Source organism: Pagrus major, chromosome 19 (assembly GCF_040436345.1).
Source record: "Pagrus major chromosome 19, Pma_NU_1.0".
NCBI classification, from domain to species: Eukaryota; Metazoa; Chordata; class Actinopteri; order Spariformes; family Sparidae; genus Pagrus; species Pagrus major.
Window position 1 is genome coordinate 9263251 of NC_133233.1, and position 19569 is coordinate 9282819.

Sequence of the window (19569 nt, forward strand, 5' to 3'; positions counted from 1 at the left end):
AACAGAAAAGTGACGATCGTTTAAAAAAAAAAAAAAGGCTTGTGTGGTGAATTCCTTTGGAGCCTAAAAAAATCATAAGAGGATCCAGTGATTGCATAATTTTACTCAAATCAACCAATCAGAATGATCGAAAAATAACTTGCTTTAAAAAAATAAAATAAAACCAACGACAACAACAAAACCGTTAGGCTAGGTCACGTACAAACAGAATTTATGACAGCATATTAACCGAAGGTAACTTTTCTCTACAGGTAGGTCACAGCATGATTTATTAATTAATTAATTAATTAATTTTCGGTTACCTAGCTTCTAACCGTTATTTAATGCTAGGTAACTAGCCATTGTGAAGGATGTAACGAACCTCCAGCTAACAGCACAGTTTAAGCTAGCTTGACCAAAATAATCAGTTGATGTGATTTAATGACTATTATCATTTTATTAACAGCTATGGTTGACAACTTGTAAACCTTCAAATAATCCAGCTAAAAACTTAATTAGCTAGCTAGCTAACTAACTTACACGGCTTAACAGGCAGAAATAACCATCCAGGGCAATTTTCCACTGTATTTTAAACAGGAAATGTTTTCATTTGATGTTTACATATACCCTAAAATCAGTAGCTGAACATATCCATACCCCTTCTTTACTAGTTAAATCACTTTAAAACAGAGAAAGTACGGAGGAGTAGCATAGAGAAGTGCATCGCTAACTCCAGTCAAATTAAACCAAACTGAACTGAAATGACAAGAAGTAGCCTCTTACTGCCACTATGCCTACAACCTCTTCTACTACTACTGTATGGTAGGGTGACGATACTTATGCCACTGCCCATAACCAAGGCTTTGTTGTATGTTACAATTGATGAATAATGCCATATAAATACAATTCTAGCTTTATGAGTTAAGAAAGAAGAAACTTTATTGATAAAATATTCACACCCAGGTTGTGAAAAAAAAAACAACCCTAATCTTTTATTTACTCAGTCCCCTTTTTACTTTCCAAGGATTTTCTCAAGGAGGTCCCGTCAGTTTCCTCTATACAGGGACACAGAGCCTTTCATCTATGGCCATGACCAGCACACAAATACCACAGCATGCACAAGGACCACAAGAGTACAGAGAGGAGACATCGGATGGCCCGCAGATGAATAGTAAGCCAGCATTCTCAGTAACACCTTATTTCTAGACCACTACCACTAATCAGTGGGTAGCAAACAAGAAAACAATACATTGACAGTTGCTCAGTGATTTCTGCATCAGCTCTGTAAATGTCAGAGGAAATTATTCTACTGTAATGGCACGTAATCCCACAGAAAGGGCTGCATATTGATGAGCTACCACAATTTACCAGACACATCAGCAGTGATTTATTGATCACATCCTACGTTCGCTTTGCATCTTTCCTTCTCCTGTAACAAATTTCCGGAGGAGCACTTGGTAGTAATGTTCAATAGGGATGCTAATGATATATAATTCATAACCAAAAATATGCATTTGTTATGAAACATTGTGCGGGGTGACACTTAACTTACTAGGTTTGTCCTGTTATGGATAGAATTTCCCTATTTTGTCGCAGGCCAGTAACATACATGAATAGAGTCAGTGTCTTACAAAAGAAGGTACAAGATAAAATAAATTAAAAGGTTAAAACATATCCTGACTTTTGGACGACAAAACATATAGTGATTTTATAATATATGAAGCACTTCGATAGATTAAAATACTAACGGTATATACAGCAGTTAAAACAGTCCCCTTTAAATTTCTCAGGCCTAATCCAATATCAAATAAAACAAGTTTAAACATGTAAAATCTGGATCTTTATTTGGATCCACATCAAATTGTACTCACTCATAGATACACGCCACCTTAATATACCTGGTTTTTCATTAAGATCTATGCATTACTCCCTGAGAAATTAATGAATAAGACGAAAAGCACCCTAACTCGCAATGTTTAAAAAAGTCGAGCCGAGACCCATCCTCCATCCAAGTTTTGTGGAAATCCATGCAGTAGTTTTTGTGTAATCCAGCCGACAAACCAACCAACTGACAAACAAACAAACAAACAAACAAACAAACAGACAGACACAGGTGAAAACATAACCTCCTTGGTGGAGGTATTAATTTAACGACATACAATGTAAAAGAATATAATTGTGTAACACTCACAGGGGCTCTTTTAAGAGTACGGTATTGCTGCTTTTACTTTAGTAAAGGTTCTGAATACTTCCTCCATCACTGTCTCACACATGGTTGAGAAATTATTTTGGGAACTTCCAAACTAAACATCATATTCCCCATCAGGACTGGTCCTGTATCTACCTGTGTATTGCCTGCAGAGGGAGCCAGCTCCTTGAGCTCTGAGTATGAATCAAGCAGCAATGTTTTGCTATGACAGTGGCTATATTTAAAGTACATGTATAGTAACTTGGCTATATGAATAACCTGGTTGCGCAGTGTAGGTCATTTTTGGATTGAGGTATTTGCATGAATGTTTGACACCCAATGAGCCTTCCTTCGACATACAGTGAAAATGCATCGGGAGGAAAAATAACGGTCGTGATATATCTCTAATACTGTGGTGATACTGTGGTGGAAACCATTTTTTTTCAATGACTTCTATCAAGATATATAATTGTCATTATAGCAATAACTCATCAAATGTTATTTCTGGTGTACATGGTTAGGTTTGAACCGTTAAAAGGGGTTTGAATTATTTAAATCCAAATCATCTCTGCCCCTACTGACGCTCTGTCTCCAATAAAGCCTTATTCTTCAGAGTGGAGCTCCACTCTAGCTGAAGAAAATTCCTCCTCCAAAGACAAACAGCAGAGCCCCTGACTCATAGCGCTGTGTTGGGGAGAGAGCAAACCATACTGTTGACATCAGGAGGCCAGTGATGTCATGCTGATGTCAATGCCTCTAATTGTAAATTGCACACATAGCCTCGCTGTTGGCTGTGGTAACATTTCAGTCAGAGAGAGGACTCTGAAGGGGACTGTTTGTCTTGGAAAACCCTTGGAGTAGATACAGTATGGCTGTAACTGGGGATGAGACAGAAACAGGTATGTTTGCTTATTATCGCTTTTACTTTCATATCTAATAGGTCTTTTGTGAAATACTCATTTGGGCATTTCTTGAAATATAGTAAGTGATTATTAATGTCAGGGAAAAATGACTGTTAGTTTGTCAGTGGATGAATTTGCTTTTCAGACATAACATATTTTTTTGTACAAATAACCCTCTATTAGAAAGTTTAATATTTAGTTTAATACATTTTTAATTCCCATGTGTAACATCACAAGTCCTTCAAAAAAAGTAGCAAAGAATTACTGACAACTTAATTTTCCACAGTTGCAACAATCTCATATTCATACATACATTCTTGTCTTCTCAGTCATACGCTCTCTCTCTCTGTGAAATGCTCCAGTGCTCTGCCCACTCAGAGCACATAGCGGCAGTAGCTGACGTCGCTGCTTTTCCTGGAACAGGCCCCCAGCAGAGACATGTAAATGCGAACTGGCGAATAAGACGTGCATTGACGTCAGTCACTGGCCACGCCGTGATTATACGCTGTCCCTTTTGCGATTCGAGCATATCACAGAATTAATCAGCCGCGTATTACATGATATGAGGGACAGTGAGTTCTGCTGGCACTGTGCAAACAATGAACAAACTGTACAATCTCTCAATGTGTGTTTCTCTTTCAGTATCACACAGCCGTTGGAGAAGAACAATGATTGAAATGAGGAAGTCAGTCACTTATACTTTTTTATTATGTGACATTGCAAAGGACATATTGGATGAGAATATGTCAAATAAAACTACGGTGTATTTACAGTATTTTTGATTGCACGCTCTGAAGCATTCTAATACTGGTTTATAAGAACGAGTTATGTGTGAAAAGGTTATGAGTAGCAGGATTATTTCGGCTGTGTCATAGTTTAATTTGTCACTGAATTGAAAATTATTGACTGACAATTGATTGACACTGAGCTGTTACACCAAATCTTTGTAAATTTAAACATAAACTAGTCGTAAAATGTGTTTATTATGTGTAGATTAGCCCATTACTAATTATTACCAATGAAATTAAAACAGGCTGCAACGCATATCTACAGAAGGAGCAGGTCCTCTTCTGCACAGTCCGCCATGTTGCACCGTCATGTTTCTACAGTAGCCCACAACAGACACACCAAAAACAGTCTCTAGGGAGGGCCTTTCACATTATACCCGATTTTACCTGCTACTGTAGAGACGAGGGGTGTTCAGTTGGTTGCAATATGCAGCACCACCATCAGATGCCACTAAACCCTACACGCTGGACTTTTTGGTAATGGCCAGCTATCTTAAACTGTTGTGTTCTTTTGCATATTTGTCACAGCTTGTGATGCTAGAGTGACTTCCTGGTTACATGAGTGAGAATTGCTTGATTGGATAACGGTATAGGTGTTTTTCTAGCAAGTTAGTGAGTCTCATTCCCAACTTGTCACATACCGACGCTTCAGGCTTCCCGACTTGCCAAATACTGTAGAACTGTAAGTCTTTTCAGGCTAAGACATTCAATTCAATTCAATTCAATTCAATTCAATTCAATTCAATTCAATTCAATTCAATTCAATTTAATTTAATTCAAAACCTTATATTTCAAGAGAACAGTACGCAGTGAAAACAACCACACACTGAGTTTAAGTATCCCAAGTGTTATTTTTTTAACCCAGTCTGGTAAATCACTCGGTCAAGACTACTAGGACTTTTCACACAAGCTTTGTAATGCTTTAGAAAAGAGCTGGTGGAACCCAATCCTGTTGACTGACGTGTCATTTTATGTCTTCCCAGCCAGTGCAGGTGACCTCACTGCCTGCCAGCTGCCTCACCCTAGCTCCAGCCTCCCACAGGGGCTGGGGGGGGCCAGTGCTCATAGCTCCCACAAACCCCTGGAGAATGCCTTACAAAGGAGGGAGCTCCGCTTGATGAAGAACAGGTAGAGAGGACGATTCACACTCATCAGAAATCATCATCAATCTGAATCAGCCATACCGATATTATTAGCAGATTTTGTCAGCCAATAATTGCTAATTTAGATATATTGGTATTAGTGTGTATGGTGGCTCATAATTGACAAAGCCAAAGATAGGTTTGAGGTATTTTAAAGCAAGTTCAACATTTTGGAAAATATGCTGTGATTCTGATTCTGATTATTTGCTTTCATTCTGAGATTTAGTTGAGAAGACCAATACTACTCTCACATTCAGCTAAATTAGAGCTAGAGTAAGCAGCCGATTCGATTAGCTTAGCATAAAGCCTGGATACAGTGGGAATGTACCTACTGTACCAGCACCTTTTAAACTCACTATCACTCACTATCATTATCATGCTGTATCTTGTTTGTTTAAGAACGTGTCCCTGTTCTTCCAACAGAGAGCAATGATAAGTTATATTTTAAACTGTAAAACTGCCATCTCAAAGCAAATTCATGGCATTCTTACTGAAAATGTTATGTTTGTGTTAAAATATCCCATTAGATATCAGCCAATATATTGTTATTTGAACTCCAGATGTTAATATTGGCATTGGCCATAAACACATCTCTACTGGAATCATTCACTACATACCCTAGCTGGTGCTCAAACACCTAGAGAATACCAAATTACAATGGATGACAATAAGTGCATGTAATAATAACAGACTCAAGCCTGTCATCGTTCCACCGCATGATTCTCCTCCATCCAGTGTGTTGAGCTCATAATCCATGTCTGACTCCCCATGATCTTCTCTGTAACGCATTTTTGGAGTGAGGACATGACCATGAACCTTGTGTTTATAAGTAGCTCAGTTTGTATGTGAATTACTCTGGTTTGTTTGTGAGCAAAATTGATTACTGTCTGCTTTTAACATGCTTTTTGCTTGCTGTCTGTTGAAGACCTTGAGCTTCCTGTTTTTGTGCTGGCACTGACTCACTTTTCTGGTCTGCACGTTCCCTCTTCTCCTACATGATGATTCTACTACGATTAGTCATCCGTAAATCCGTTTGGATGCTTTTTTGTCTGCTTCATTGTTTATGACATCCTCCTTTGGTTGATTCTATCCACCCCAAAGGTATCTAGTGTCACAAATGTAATCATTGTCATCTACACATTCTCATTTCTCCTTCCACACGAGGAAAGCGTTGGAAATGTGAGCCTCATTTTCCCCTAAGTGTAAGATTTATGAGTTGCGTGTTGTGTCTGGGAGAAAATCCAAGATGTTCAGGCTTTCTTTTTCACTGTAACTTGTTGTTGTTTCCAGGGAAGCCGCCCGGGAGTGCCGACGAAAGAAGAAGGAATATGTCAAATGCCTCGAAAATCGCGTGGCCGTGCTCGAAAACCAAAACAAGACTCTGATTGAGGAGCTTAGAGCATTAAAAGACATCTATCGACACAAAGTCTAGTGATCCCTCTGTCTAGAGGAGGAACAGGATTGTGTGTGTGGACTGTGGTTGGTGTACTTCTGTGAGGGTGTCTGGAGGACTCTGGTTTTGCTTTTGCTGACACATGCTCGCAAACGCACGCAAACATACACTCGCACAAAACACTCCTTGTCCTTGCTGTTAGATGTGTTTACAAGATGATGTCAATGTTTCTGGCTCTGAATTATCCATGCGCCACCACCAGCGAAAAAACAAGAACCCTTTTGCAGGTCAGGGTTATTATCAGAGAGTATTAGAAGGGGCTTATGTCGCTTTGAACAGGGAGGCCTCCAGAGAATGCAGGAGGAGAAGGACGGAATATATGGAGCGCCTGGAGACTCACTACGCCTCTCTGAAGATGGAGAATCAGATGCTGAGGGCCGAGCTGCAGCGCCTCAAAAAGCACCAACAACTATTGTATATTTTGGCTCTAGTAAAATAGTATATCAATTGATAGTCTTTGTGATGCTCAGTTTTTCTATGGAGGGTTTGTTTGGGAAATGCTGCCAGAAGCCAAACGGAGTTGGGGGTTTGGTGCTTTAAATAGCAGTGTTTGTGTTTTTTTATTATTATTATTATTTATTATTCCACCTTAGAAATCCTGGTGCAACTACTGCCAGGAATTAACGCCAACTGTATTTATCTCCCAATTTAAAATGTTTTTAATGTAGAAACCTACCTGGATCCGCTTAACTTCTACATGAGGTCTTACCTGCTTCTAACCTGTTTTATTCACTTTTTATGACCGTGCATTTATTCGCAGTTTTGAATACCGGTGCATTGTTTGTACAAGAGAAGTATTTATCTTATGATGAATGAATTAATTTGTGGAAAATGTTTGTTATTTGCTGTCATAACCTGACTGCTTTTTTCTTTGTCTTTGTAAGTGAGGAGTTATTTATGCAACTACAGTTTTGAAATTCAACAATTCAAAATGTGATGCAGAATTCCAGCTTTTTAACAGATGCCTCCTCTGAATTAACTTGATTGTTGTCTTGTTATTTAAAGGTCTTACAAACAATTTTATAAAATGTATTTGCTTCAATAAAGTTCTTGTTCAGTCTCTCTGTGTCACTTCCACACACAGTAAAATACAAGAGCTACACATTGTTCATTGTTGACCAGCGACCCAACAGAAAAAGCCTCTACATGACTCGCATTTTTAAAGGACTTTGTAACGAATGAGTCACTAATGCAAAAGTTCCATTATGAGCGTTTGATAAAGCTTTTATCGTCATGCTGTGACTCAACCTTGGGTTTCTGCTCAGAACGTGGTGTGCTGTCCTGTCAGTGATGACCCAACTTGATTGCTAAGACTGTCACAGAGAAGCAAAGCAATGTCTGTACTTTAACGGCTTTTGGTGCCTTTTAGTAGATGAATAAACACGCAGTGCAAGCTGGAAAACGGGGAAGTAGGATGAGTATTTAAACACATTTTCCATAAATCACATCCAGAGGAATGTGAACGTGCTGAGGGTAACGAGGACAGTCTGGCCAAGTTTTCAGTGATGGCATTCTCTGACTCAGTGGATACAATTAATTCTCAGATACTCCACGATTTGTTGCAGTAAAAGGAAATATATGTAGCATGTCCAGGCAGATATACCTTATACTGAACTTACAGTGTGACCAAAACAAACCCTGACTTGCAGGAATGACCATTTAAGGAAACTAGAAGAGACTTGCAGTTGGAGTTTCTACTTGCTAGAGAACACTGATTAATTATAATAAATAAATTGATTAGTTTCTTAAAGAAGCTTGAGGCAAAATTCCCATGCCAAGGTCTTGTCAACTTGTTTTGGTCATTCTGACTGGAAACATCACAAACATGACTTGGTCTGTCTGGCTCTCAGAACATTATTGGCTCCCATCTACCAAGCATCAGTGATACTGGTGAAGTGAGAAGTCTACACTGAGCCCAAAGGTCAACACCCAAGCTAGCTACAGTCTGTTCACTGTTGCCGTCCGACAAGAGATACACAAGTATCCACACGTTGATGAAAAAATAATAATTAATAATAAAAATGATTATTTTTTTTATGATTTATGTTTATTAAACCATCTATTTAATTTAGGTTTCTGTGAGTAACGATATACAATTTCATTTCTTTATACAATCCTGTTCTAAAATGATAAAAAATAAATCAATGAATCTTGAGTTGTTGAGATAATGAGAATGAAATGTACATTATTATTTTTTGTGCTTTATCTTCACTGCTTTGTAATTACAGTTCCGTCACTCCCTTTGGGCTGTTTATAGGGAGACATGATGGAAACAAAACAAGTGAGGAAAGAATACAATACCATTGTGACCTGAGCTGCACCTGGGCCTATTGTGAAAGCGTATTCCTGTCCAGTCTGAACGAAAACACAGTCAACTTCCACCCTGTTAGAGACAAAACTACACTGTGGAATGCACCGGTTGGCAAAAGGAAATGCTGTCCAAGTATAGCCACTAACTAGGCCTACACAATAATTTACATATTGGTTTGATTTAAAGATTGTATTGCATTTAATATGTAAAATGCTTCCAAATGTTCAGCCACAGCACACTCTGTCACAATTTGTAACATTGTTTTTATAAGTTCTTACAAGTGTTAAGATGAAAATGAGCTTCTCCCTCACATTTCAGGTGAAAAAAAAAAAAAAAACTCAAGATCACAAAATAGGCTACCATTTATTTAGCAGGCTGTAATTTGGCTGCCTGCTATCATCAGATGCAATGCAGCTGCAGTACCAGCAGGCTGCACTACAGCACCATGCCTGATCATGTCAACCAACGTAATCACACAAAAACCCTATATTCTCATTCATTTTTTATGTCCCCGGCATCATTAGTGATTGTGTGTATTGTCTCGCGTGTCAAAGACATCATCTCAAGGGATTAGATCTTCCTCAAGACGTCACTTTGTTTACGTTAACCTCTGCTAATCCCTCTTAATCCCGCAGAGAGGTTTAAGCATGAGCAGTCACTTCACTCTGTCACAGGCCAGTCAAAGCCCTCATGCATCAGTCAGTCATTAGTCAAGATCTAATAATTAACCGGCAAGTGACAGATTTACCATTACCTTATTATTTTTGGGTAGGCTCCAGGGACAACAACAACAACAACAACAAAAGTCATAACCCACACAGCAGTAGCGTTTACCCACCTGTTAAAGCAAGAGCAAATAGATAAATCTCCTCAGTTTACTGTCATTATATTGACTGTGGTGGAACTGTACATATTGGTGAAATGTAACAAATGATTGTCCACCTGAACCCTTGAGAGGGTCTTTTCTATTTTATAATTATCATATTCCATTTTTTGTATTGTTCATATTTCACTATATCCCCCAAGAGTCTTTCATGATTGTCCATTTATTACATCGTTGTAATAACCACCCACTTGAACCGGAACCTTTTCCATAACAGCCACAGCGCTGTGGGTTTTTTAAGATGCGTTTAGGGCCCGCGCGAAATGTTGTAAATTCTATTCGCGACCCTTCTCTCCCACAAAATGCTAAAGAGGATATAAAAACCTGGAATACAAAGAGAGTAACTTAAGAAAGAAAAAAAATCTACCGCACATTTTTCTTTGCAAATTGTTTTTAGTGTTAAACAACAGTCCCTACACGGTCCAGATATATTACCTCAAAGAGCTGTGGCTAATTTCCTTTTTTTCTTCTGTCAAAACATTGTTATTGTTATCACAATCGTTTCTGTCGGGCTCCGGTGGGTGAAAAAAACACCAGACATAAACAATGTATACGTGGGAATGTATTTCTTAACCTTGTATGGGCGAAAATCCGACTTTAGCGACGAGCACCTGAAAGCGACACGGCAGCGGATGTAGCTGCAGCAGTCTACAGTACATCGGCAACCATGTAGCGCTGAGAGCAAAAATATCTTCCCCCGACTAGCTAAGTATCACGCCCTCACAGTTATTCATGTTGCCATGAAGTAACCGTTTATCAAAATGTGTCTGTGAAGATAACTCGACGGAAATTACAAGGCGAGGGAGTCGAGTGTGAACCGAAACCTGTAACAGAGGCAATATCTGCCCTCGCCTGGACGTTAGGAAGGGGACGTTGAGCTACTCTTGTGATTTATTAGACTGCTTTTGCGTTTCATCAGCTTTTACAAATGACTGCGTTTGTGCTGCTAAGCGTGTTTTAGACTCCGAGGAAAGGGCGTGTAACGCTAACGGATACCGGGGTTTGGTAGTTCGCACCAGGTCTGGCTATTCGCGTTACCGCCCCATTTTTTTCCTCCTGTGTTGTAGTAACGCTAACAGCTCGGTCGGGAGAAGGCTGTAGATACAGTGTTTTGGGATTGGACTATAACCAAAGTCTGCTTACACCATGGGGAATACAACGTCCTGCTGCGTGTCGTCGAGCCCGAAACACCGGAGGAACAACCACTCCAGGCTCGAGCCCTACCGGCCGGAGCCGGAGCTGAGCCGGGAGGACACAGCCTGCAACCTCCAACACATCAGCGACAGAGAAAATCTAGACGGTGAGATGCACTTATCCCGTTTTCACTGTCTGAATATCATGTAATTAATATCAGAAACGACGCACACATTTCTCAAATTAATTATCATTAGTTCCTGTGTAACAGATAGGGAACGTTGCCCTGCAGATACCCTATGCCTAAACAGATTTAGGCTGTAGTATTAACAGATCACGAGAGCTTGCAACATCTGTGCGAAGGATCCACCCACCCCGTTACACCAATAACTACAATGATGTAGGCTTCCTCTTCATTGGACTTCCAACATGTTGGAAATCAGCCATATCCTTTTAAAAGTACTCCATTATATCGATACATGCATTTGAATCTCACTATTGTAAATGTCAAAAAGTGTCATAGCTAAATCTGTCAAAAGTCCAAGTACTGGCCCATTTCACTCAGTAGTTTAATACAGTATGTAGATTAGATTATTAGGTAGTTTATTCATGCGTTGTTGTGTCGGCCTAAGTAGTATTTTACTGGTGTAGCTGGTCGACATAGAGCTTCTTTTTATGTTTTAATGGGCAGTGCAATATCTTACTAAAACTAAGTGTAATGAAGAAGATTTAAGTCAGAATCTGGCCCTAAAGATTTTTGTTTTGTTTTACTTAAAACTAGTGACAAAACTCAGTGTTGGAGCACTAACAGTATTTGAGCCTGTTTTCATTGAATTTCAAATGAACCGTGTGTTGAAACAATAAGTTTGAGGTGTGTGTGTTATCTAGAATTAAGGAAAAAAACTTTATTTCAGAAAATGCATCAAACAAAAACAGATTTGCATCATAAATAGGTTGCAATGTTCTTACTTCAGAGATGGATCCTTGCACATGGTTTGAAAAAATAAAGGCGTTAGGACTAAATTATTGGCTGAAATGACTTTGTAAGAAGATTTCTGCATGGAACAAATGCATCATACTGTATGATTTGTTTGTATAATCTTCATTTGTAAAGTAACAAAAGTAATTCTAGCTGTCAGATAATTGTTGTGGAGCGAATAGAACAATATTTGCCTCTGCAATGTAGTCGTCTAATGCATCTCTTCCTGGGGTCTTTCACGTGAATGAAGTGTGAATCCCTAACTGGCTTGGATGTCATCTTTTTTCCACCAAGTCCAGAAGGCGGTTTGAATGACTTGATGTAGGACTCTGACCTTGTGTCATTTTCACCATGTGTCTGTGTGTAATAGGGTGCATAAGGTCGGGGCGGCGTGTTGAAGGCGAGTGTGAATTTGTATTTCAGTCGGAGGTGATGTGATAATGATGGACAGCGTTAATAGCGAGATGTTAATTCATTTCCTACAGAGTGCTGAAGAGGAAATGGCCAGCCTCATGTTTCACTGCTCATTAACACCAGTGCAGTCACACGCTGTTGACCATTTTACACCAAGTGTTGTTGCCCCAGGAGAGTGAGGAATAGTTCAATTAGAAACAGTTGTTAGAGAAAAAAAAAAGATAGGATTGTTTTCGATTGCTTTGATTTGTTATTTACTTCAAAGTTTTACTACATAACAGTTCTAAGATGGAATTCCTTGAAATGTAACTTAATCGATTTCATCAGACTCTAATGATGAGGTCTGAAGTGTGTCTACATCGTTGAAGCAAAAAATAGGCACCCCAGTGATTAGAAAGGAAATGGGAAGGGGAGAGGGAGGGGGAGGGAAGGCAGGGAAGGAAATTATCGCAGCATGCAACCACAGTAAGGAAATTACCAAAGATACTTAAGAAAATGGGAAGTTATTAAAACATTAAAACATTGGCAGGTACTAACCCTAATGCTTGTTGTCAGTGCAGGTTGCTATAGCACAGCACCCAGCTAGGCATCACATTGTCTCAGTCCTCAAAATGTTTGTCTCACACTGCAGAGCTTAACGCATACAAATAACACAAACAGCCTTTCACAGGGTGGTTTGATGTCAGCCAAAAACAGGTCAAAATGCTACTTGGAATTATGTATTTCAGTTTTTCTGGTATGGCAGGTGTCTTCCTAAAGCAATATTGCTCACTATAAATTATGTACTGTAAACCTCACTGTACTCCTCCCTGGGAGGAATGGGTTCCCTTGTAGGGAGTAATCAGGGAAGCCTCAGGCTCTAAACTGTGCGCAACTTTGTTTCTTTTTGTTGAAAGCAAGGCCCCATGGGACTGAACCCCTCACCATTGCAGTTTTAGGGCCTTGCTCTAACTGACCTTGACCTTGCTACAAAGCCCTTTCAGCAACTTTGTAATTGATGGAGCAGGCACACAATGGGTCAAACACAGCATGGTTTTTGAAGACCATTTAATCGGTTTGGACTGAGAGATACATTCTGGTTCATCCATCCATTTCTGCTTGTCTAGGTCTAGGTCGGGTCATAGTTGGCTACGCAGTGTAGCCCAGACATCCTCCCAGTCACAGGCATTCCCAGGCTGGATAGGATATATAATCCCTCTTAGCATGTTTTAGGTCTACCCAGTATTGTCCTCTTAGTTGGAAGTGCCTGGAATACCTCCACATGGAGGTATTCAGCGGGCATCCTAATCAGATGTCTGAACCACCTAAGCAGTATTTTTTCATTTAAAGATGCCGCACTTCTCCTCCGAGTTTGTTTGAGGGAATCCAGACACCTTGGAAAGGAAACTCAAGTTGGTTGAGTTTCATAATTCTTTCAATTATTACCCAAAATTAGAACAGTGCCAATAATATTTATGTATCATTTTTGTCCCATTTCATGCCAGAAAATCTTAGAATTGGTATGCTGGGGCCAATATTTAGACCACTGTGAGACACAACAACAGCCAATTATTTTCTTGATTAATTATTTGTTTTTTAAAATGTCAGAATATTGCCAGGGAAAGGCAGCTCTCGTCACAGATTTTACAGATTGCCAAACCTGGAGCATGTAAAATGTTATCTGTTGAATATATAATGTTTACTGAAAATATTGACAAGCTGTGTAACCTTATAGTCACTGCATGTAAATGTATTGCCAGCACAGGTGGTCAGTGGACAAGAGGTCAAAATGACCAACAACTCCAAACACAAAGCTTGGAATTGTGCCTCTTAAAATAAACAGGATGATGAAAGGAAGAGGCAAGAACTGGTTTCAAGCTGGTTTTTAGTGTTTGTCCTGAGCTGTTTACACAAGTCTTTAGTTAATAACCCTTTGACCGTGGCACTGGACCTCTAATGGCATTCCACAGCCAGAGGACTCCTGTACCTATCCTGTGGTGGAGCGCTGCTTTATCCAAGCATATAAACACATCAAAAAGTCACATTTGGTCATCATGCCTGATCGTGGCTATACTAAAGACCTGGTAAATTCTGAAGGACTTTGTGAATGTTAGATACGGAAATGCACAAGGAGACCATGTGATACAGGTTTTACAAATAGTATGATTTGTTTACTTATAGTGCATGCCTGCCTCTGCTTCTGTTGTGTGTTTATGTGTGTGACCCCGGCTACAGTGAGCATGTGATTACAAAAAAATCAGCCATGAGAGCTGCTGACGGCGGTGATGACACAGGCGCGCACTTTGTGTGTTTGCACAAACAAAACACACACAGTATCACTGAACAGCCTTCTTCCAAGTAAATGATGGTCTTTCAAGCAGCCCCTCTTACAAATCAGCAGAATAATCTGATTTGTCTGAGCAGTTGCTCGCTTTCTAAAGCAACCCTGTGTGTTCTCATCATAACCTCTACACCAGTCAGTCAGAGATAAAGATGCTGAGGATTCATGCTTCTCCTGACAGCTTATTTATGTCTGTTTGTGTTCAGACTGTCATGCTATATAATTTATACTTTACACCACGTATATCTGCCTTTTAGGACAAAGTGTCATGTCATTACCAATGGACAGGTCTCTCAAGATCAGGCCCATCATTTGTCTTTGATCACAATAAAGTCTTGTCGCCTGACACAGATATTCAGGTGTTGAGGGTTTTTTTATTTATTTTTTTTTATTTTGATGGTTGCTATCAATACAGAGGTTAAAGTAAGTGATTCCCAATGGGAGGAACTCATAAAATCAACCTGCTCTCTGGCTAGTGTTAGACTGGTGGCTCTTGTAGTCACTGAACAGATTCTATGGTCATGATGCTTTCCAGTCTAAATGCATTTGATATGAAAAATGCATTGGTAGTTACATAAGGAAGTGTTTTTTTTAAAGTCTAGATAAGGTAGAGCTTAGAATGTCTCTTTACACTTTTATCTGAACGGTAAACAATAAAATACCATAAAGTGAGTGGCACTGTACTTGAACTGATCTTGAATGAAAATAAAAAGAAATAGGAGAAATAATATTTAAATTCTTAATCATTATCACATTTTCACTGGAGCCATTTGCTATATTTTTCCTTTTTTTAATCACATGTTTGAAACAAGTGAGGTGTATTGGTAACATCCCCTTTCTCAGCTCTTTTTGAGAAAAATCAAATGACTAAAATTGAAGTTGTAACACACAGAAGTGGAGTATTTCCCCTGGAAGAAGAACAGGAGGGAAATATGGAGGACAAAATGATCAGAGATTGAGCTTAAACATTGTCATCTACATGTAGCTCATGTTGCTCAGTATAACTGGGTTCACCTTCATTGCCGTTCTCAAAAGAGGTAGGAACCTTCTTTGTGATTTCCAGCGCCTCCAAACCAACAGCGGAGCTATTTTTAGTCTAATTTGATCAGAGAACATTGTTATGTTGTACTACTGCACAGCAGCTCTAAGTAAAGGTAAACCCAGGCCACTTACAGTCTCTCAGAAATAAGAGAGAGAGGAGAATGAGATGGAAAATGAAACAGATGGATCTCTCACCCTGTTTGGGTTTTATTTAACATAGACATCTGTAAATGAGCAATGGCTCCAGGCGCAGCATTTGTCTGTGTCTCATCAGTGTTAAAGTTAGTTATTTCTGGCGCGTGTGCGCGCGCGCGCACACACACACACACACATATTGATGAGTCTTGCTTGCAGGCTAATTGAAATCTGGACATGGATTATTCATGCCTGGTTGATGAGCCTGGGGAATCTCCTAACTATGAATTCCAGACGAGTTGACCTAGATGTACAGTGTGTGATATGAGTTTGTTTTAATTGTTGCTGAGGTGAAAAATGCTCTTTATTATGCCTGGGGTTTCTTTGTAAATGTACACACATTTAAAACCTACATTTAACTAACAATTTCCACTTTTCCCATATGACTCACAGTGAGTGAATTTAATGTTAAACATCAGTTTCAAAGACAAACATAATTACAATCCACAATTATTTAAAACTACAGTGAGAGCCATTACTAGCAACACACTTTTGTCGAGATAAAGGATGAATACATAAATCATGTAAAAAGATTTGATCATTTAAGAACAAATGGAGTCTTGTCCGTATCTGTATTGGTGATGTGTGAACTAATTTCCTCCTTTTCAATTATTTTGGCTCTTTTACCATTTAATTGACCAGGTTTCCTAGCAATGTCAACTAGGGCAACTAATGATTATTTTCTTTATTGATTAATGTGCTGATATTTTTTTTCAGCCAACTGATAAAATGCTTGGCATATAAAATGTCAGAAAATGTCCAGTGAAAAATGCCAATGCAATTTCCTTAATCCTTCAAATTACTTGTTTTGACCCACCAACAGTATGAAATTCAAAAGATTTGAAAGACAGGGTAGGGCATTGGGTGATATTTCTGCTTGAAAAATGTCTTGAACAAGCAATCAATTATCAAAATAACAATTTTGAGACATTAATTTTCTTTCAGTTGACTTATTGACTTTTCAGCTTTAATGTACTAATAGCTGCTCCTTGAAGTATGTGAATGCACAACAAAGTCTACATGTTTCTCTCAACAGAGTATTTCATGTTGTGTGAAATACTGTCTGTATTCAAGAGCCAATTAAGAACTAAGCTTTTTTAGCGAACTCATGTAAGAGAGGCAGCTCTTCAAAAAGATTCAGAATGCCCCTGAGTACAGTCTGATGAGCTGTCTAAAACCAGGGCAGCACATGTCACATTTTGGTGTCAGACTCTCACAGTTGAAATCTGCCAGATTTGTTGAATACCCACAGTTTTATACAGATATTCAACCATCACTCAGGGGCAAATCAATCATAAAAGAAGCTGCAATAACTGTTTGGGTTTTGAGTGGAGTGTTTGCTTGGGTGTGACTCTCACTTTGTCTGAGTTCGTTAAACTTGCTCTTTTCAACACAGAGTCACCAGTGCTGTCACCAGCCCGTTTCACACAGAGATAGTGATATTGCCGCAACGAAGGCTTAACTTTATGCTGCCTGTGTTTGTTCACACTGAACCAAGCAGCGCCTGCATGAAGCCAGTCCAGTGTGTTTTTTCATACAGCGCTGACCTTCGCAGTGATTTTTTTATTTTTTTTATTTAAAGTTGGCTGAGACAGTAACTACAACAACACAATAGTGGAAGGTGACAAAGACATGGTGAATTACAGTTTTTGCTTGAAACCGCATCACATAATCACCGCCATTCAACTGTAGGAGCCGCCTGGCTCTCGCTGCCGTGGACAGACGCTGTCTTTCGGGCAGAAATGTGACGAAGAGTTAGTAGGACAGACAGGATGACAGCCAATTTTCCATGTATAAATTTGGTATTTTTTTCCTCATATAAGATGCTGAAGACCCTACATATATTGGCGCAAGATTCCTCCTTGAAAAGGGAGTGTGAATGGGGCTACTGTCAATATTGCCCTTTCCAACCAACAGCAACTTTGTGCATACTCTCAGTCAGTGGGTTTAAGGCATTTTTGGAAATGTAATCAAACTCTGTCCTGCTTGCCCTATCTGTTTACATGGAGATAATTATTGATAAATATGATGACATGATTTTCCTTTTCCCCCACTGAAAGAGCGAGAAAGCTGGAGGGGGAAGGAGAGGGAGCGAGGGACAGAAAGTGAAAGTGAAAGAAAGTGCACAGGAAAGAAAATGTCCCTCACCTGTTGTGTTTATATTCTCTTCATGTCTGTGACATATTCTACACATACAGACATTAAAACTATATTCTGTTCATATGATCGTCTACAGGTCGTTTTCAGGTAGCTTTTTGCCGAGAACCACACGTGTGTCGTGGTAGAAATAGGTGAGACTCCGACACCGTCTATTGCCTCCACAGACTTTCTGCTGGGATTTCCTCTCCTACTGCAATTTGCATTGGGTTATCTTGTCAATGCCGGTGTATGAAACTTTGTTTATCCTGGGATAGTAGGTTGAAAGTTCACACACATGTTGACTTCTGGCAGCTGGGTAAAGTGCCTTTGACAAATACTAGTTTGTGTTTACATCGATCATGCTGGAACACAAACACTATCAAAGTTGTTGTAATTGTCTGTTTGATTCGATGTGTGATGTAATTGGTCCTGTCTCTAAACTGACAGCACAGCCACAGCGACTAAAACATGAGACAAACTGGAAGCATTCTGTTAGGTGTCACCTACATGCACTAAGTATTGTGGCTGCAATCATAGGAAGTAGCAGATGTGGTTGTTAGAGTCTGATTTGTGCGTGCTTAAGTGACTCACAATCCTTGTCTCATAAAAACTATTCATCTACTTGACTCCTTTTTATTTTTGCCCACCAAAGCTAGCAATTCCCAAAAGAAATAACAAATCATTTCAGAGGAAATGGTTTCCATTTTAAAAACAAATTAACTGATTCACAGACTGTTAATGAAAATGCAATTGCCTGTGACAATCTCATTCTGGTGTGTTGTTTGGCTCGACTTGGCTTACACCAGGGAAGATTCATCTACTGCCCACAAATTACCCGCTCCCATGTTCACTCGTAGTGCTGCCGTCTCATGAGAAATTCACATTGTAATGGTCTTCTGCCAGTTCTGATAAAGAGGGGGGGGCAGCCTCTGGATCGCTGATCGGGAACACAATAAGAGAAAGTTTCCATGTGTGACAGAATTTTATTTATTTCCATCGAGATTGAGTTGTAACACCTACAACACTTCTAATACACAATCTGTGGGATGAAATCCTGTCAGATCAGTTCAAGTCGATGCTTCTGGTTGGTAGCATAGAGGAGGTAAACTCGGGTGCAGTCACTGTTGTTGATCACTTGACTTCATTATTCACAGCTAAGTTCAAAAGTTTACAGTCTTTCTGAAGCACAATAATGCTAATAGAGGTCGACTGATTAATCAGTTTGGCTGATTAATCGGCACCAATAGGACCTTTTACAAACTATTGTTATCGGCTGAACTTGGCTCCCGTAGTTGCCGATGGCTGCGCAGCCTCCACTGACCTTGTGGGGGAGTATGTCACCATTTTGCATGGCGTATACGCTGAGTCAGTGATCATCATTTGAGGGCCACTTCTGCTGAAAATATCTAAATCCTCTTAATCTCCATCTCCTTCTTAATCTAAAGTAAACAAATTGACACAGACAGGTAACTGCTGTATGTTAACATTAGATATGCAGCAGCCATACATGCACAACAGACTTTATTTAATGTCACGTTTTTCAATGTAGACTAAGAGACTAATGTTAAATCAGAGATAATTTTTCATCAAGTAATTCTCCACTCCATGAACTTCCTTCCATGCATTACTCTGGCCAAAGGGTTAGAAAATATGGGCTAATGTTAAATCTTTCTGGTCACGGGGTAACGTTAAACGTTGGAA

General features: G+C 39.4%; 2 protein-coding genes across 5 annotated transcripts in view; both read left to right on the forward strand.

The window, feature by feature from the left end:
• Positions 1 to 3035: 3035 nt before the first annotated feature.
• On the forward strand, positions 3036 to 6601 carry LOC141014803 (cAMP-responsive element modulator-like). Its single transcript, XM_073488717.1, has 3 exons — positions 3036 to 3066; positions 4841 to 4985; positions 6290 to 6601. Exons 1-3 carry the CDS (start codon positions 3036 to 3038, stop codon positions 6429 to 6431), a joined length of 318 nt encoding a protein of 105 aa, XP_073344818.1. The 3' UTR covers positions 6432 to 6601.
• Positions 6602 to 10296: 3695 nt separating this feature from the next.
• Positions 10297 to 19569, forward strand: part of ccny (cyclin Y) — a 42264-nt gene continuing 32991 nt past the window's right edge. For 3 of the 4 annotated variants that reach the window (XM_073488403.1, XM_073488404.1, XM_073488406.1), the window contains exon 1: positions 10303 to 10946. In XM_073488403.1, the coding sequence (XP_073344504.1) occupies positions 10793 to 10946 (154 nt within the window). In that variant the 5' untranslated portion in view covers positions 10303 to 10792. Of the gene's footprint in view, positions 10947 to 19569 lie in introns of all 4 variants that reach the window. The other variant, XM_073488405.1, reaches the window with a different exon arrangement.

Excerpts from the sequence above, each read along its gene's own strand:
- LOC141014803 (XM_073488717.1), top strand. The coding sequence starts at position 3,036 with ATGGCTGTAACTGGGGATGAGACAGAAACAG. Across the intron at positions 3,067-4,840 it reads TGGGGATGAGACAGAAACAG|CCAGTGCAGGTGACCTCACT; the intron begins GTATGTTTGCTT and ends ATGTCTTCCCAG. Across the intron at positions 4,986-6,289 it reads CTCCGCTTGATGAAGAACAG|GGAAGCCGCCCGGGAGTGCC; the intron begins GTAGAGAGGACG and ends TGTTGTTTCCAG.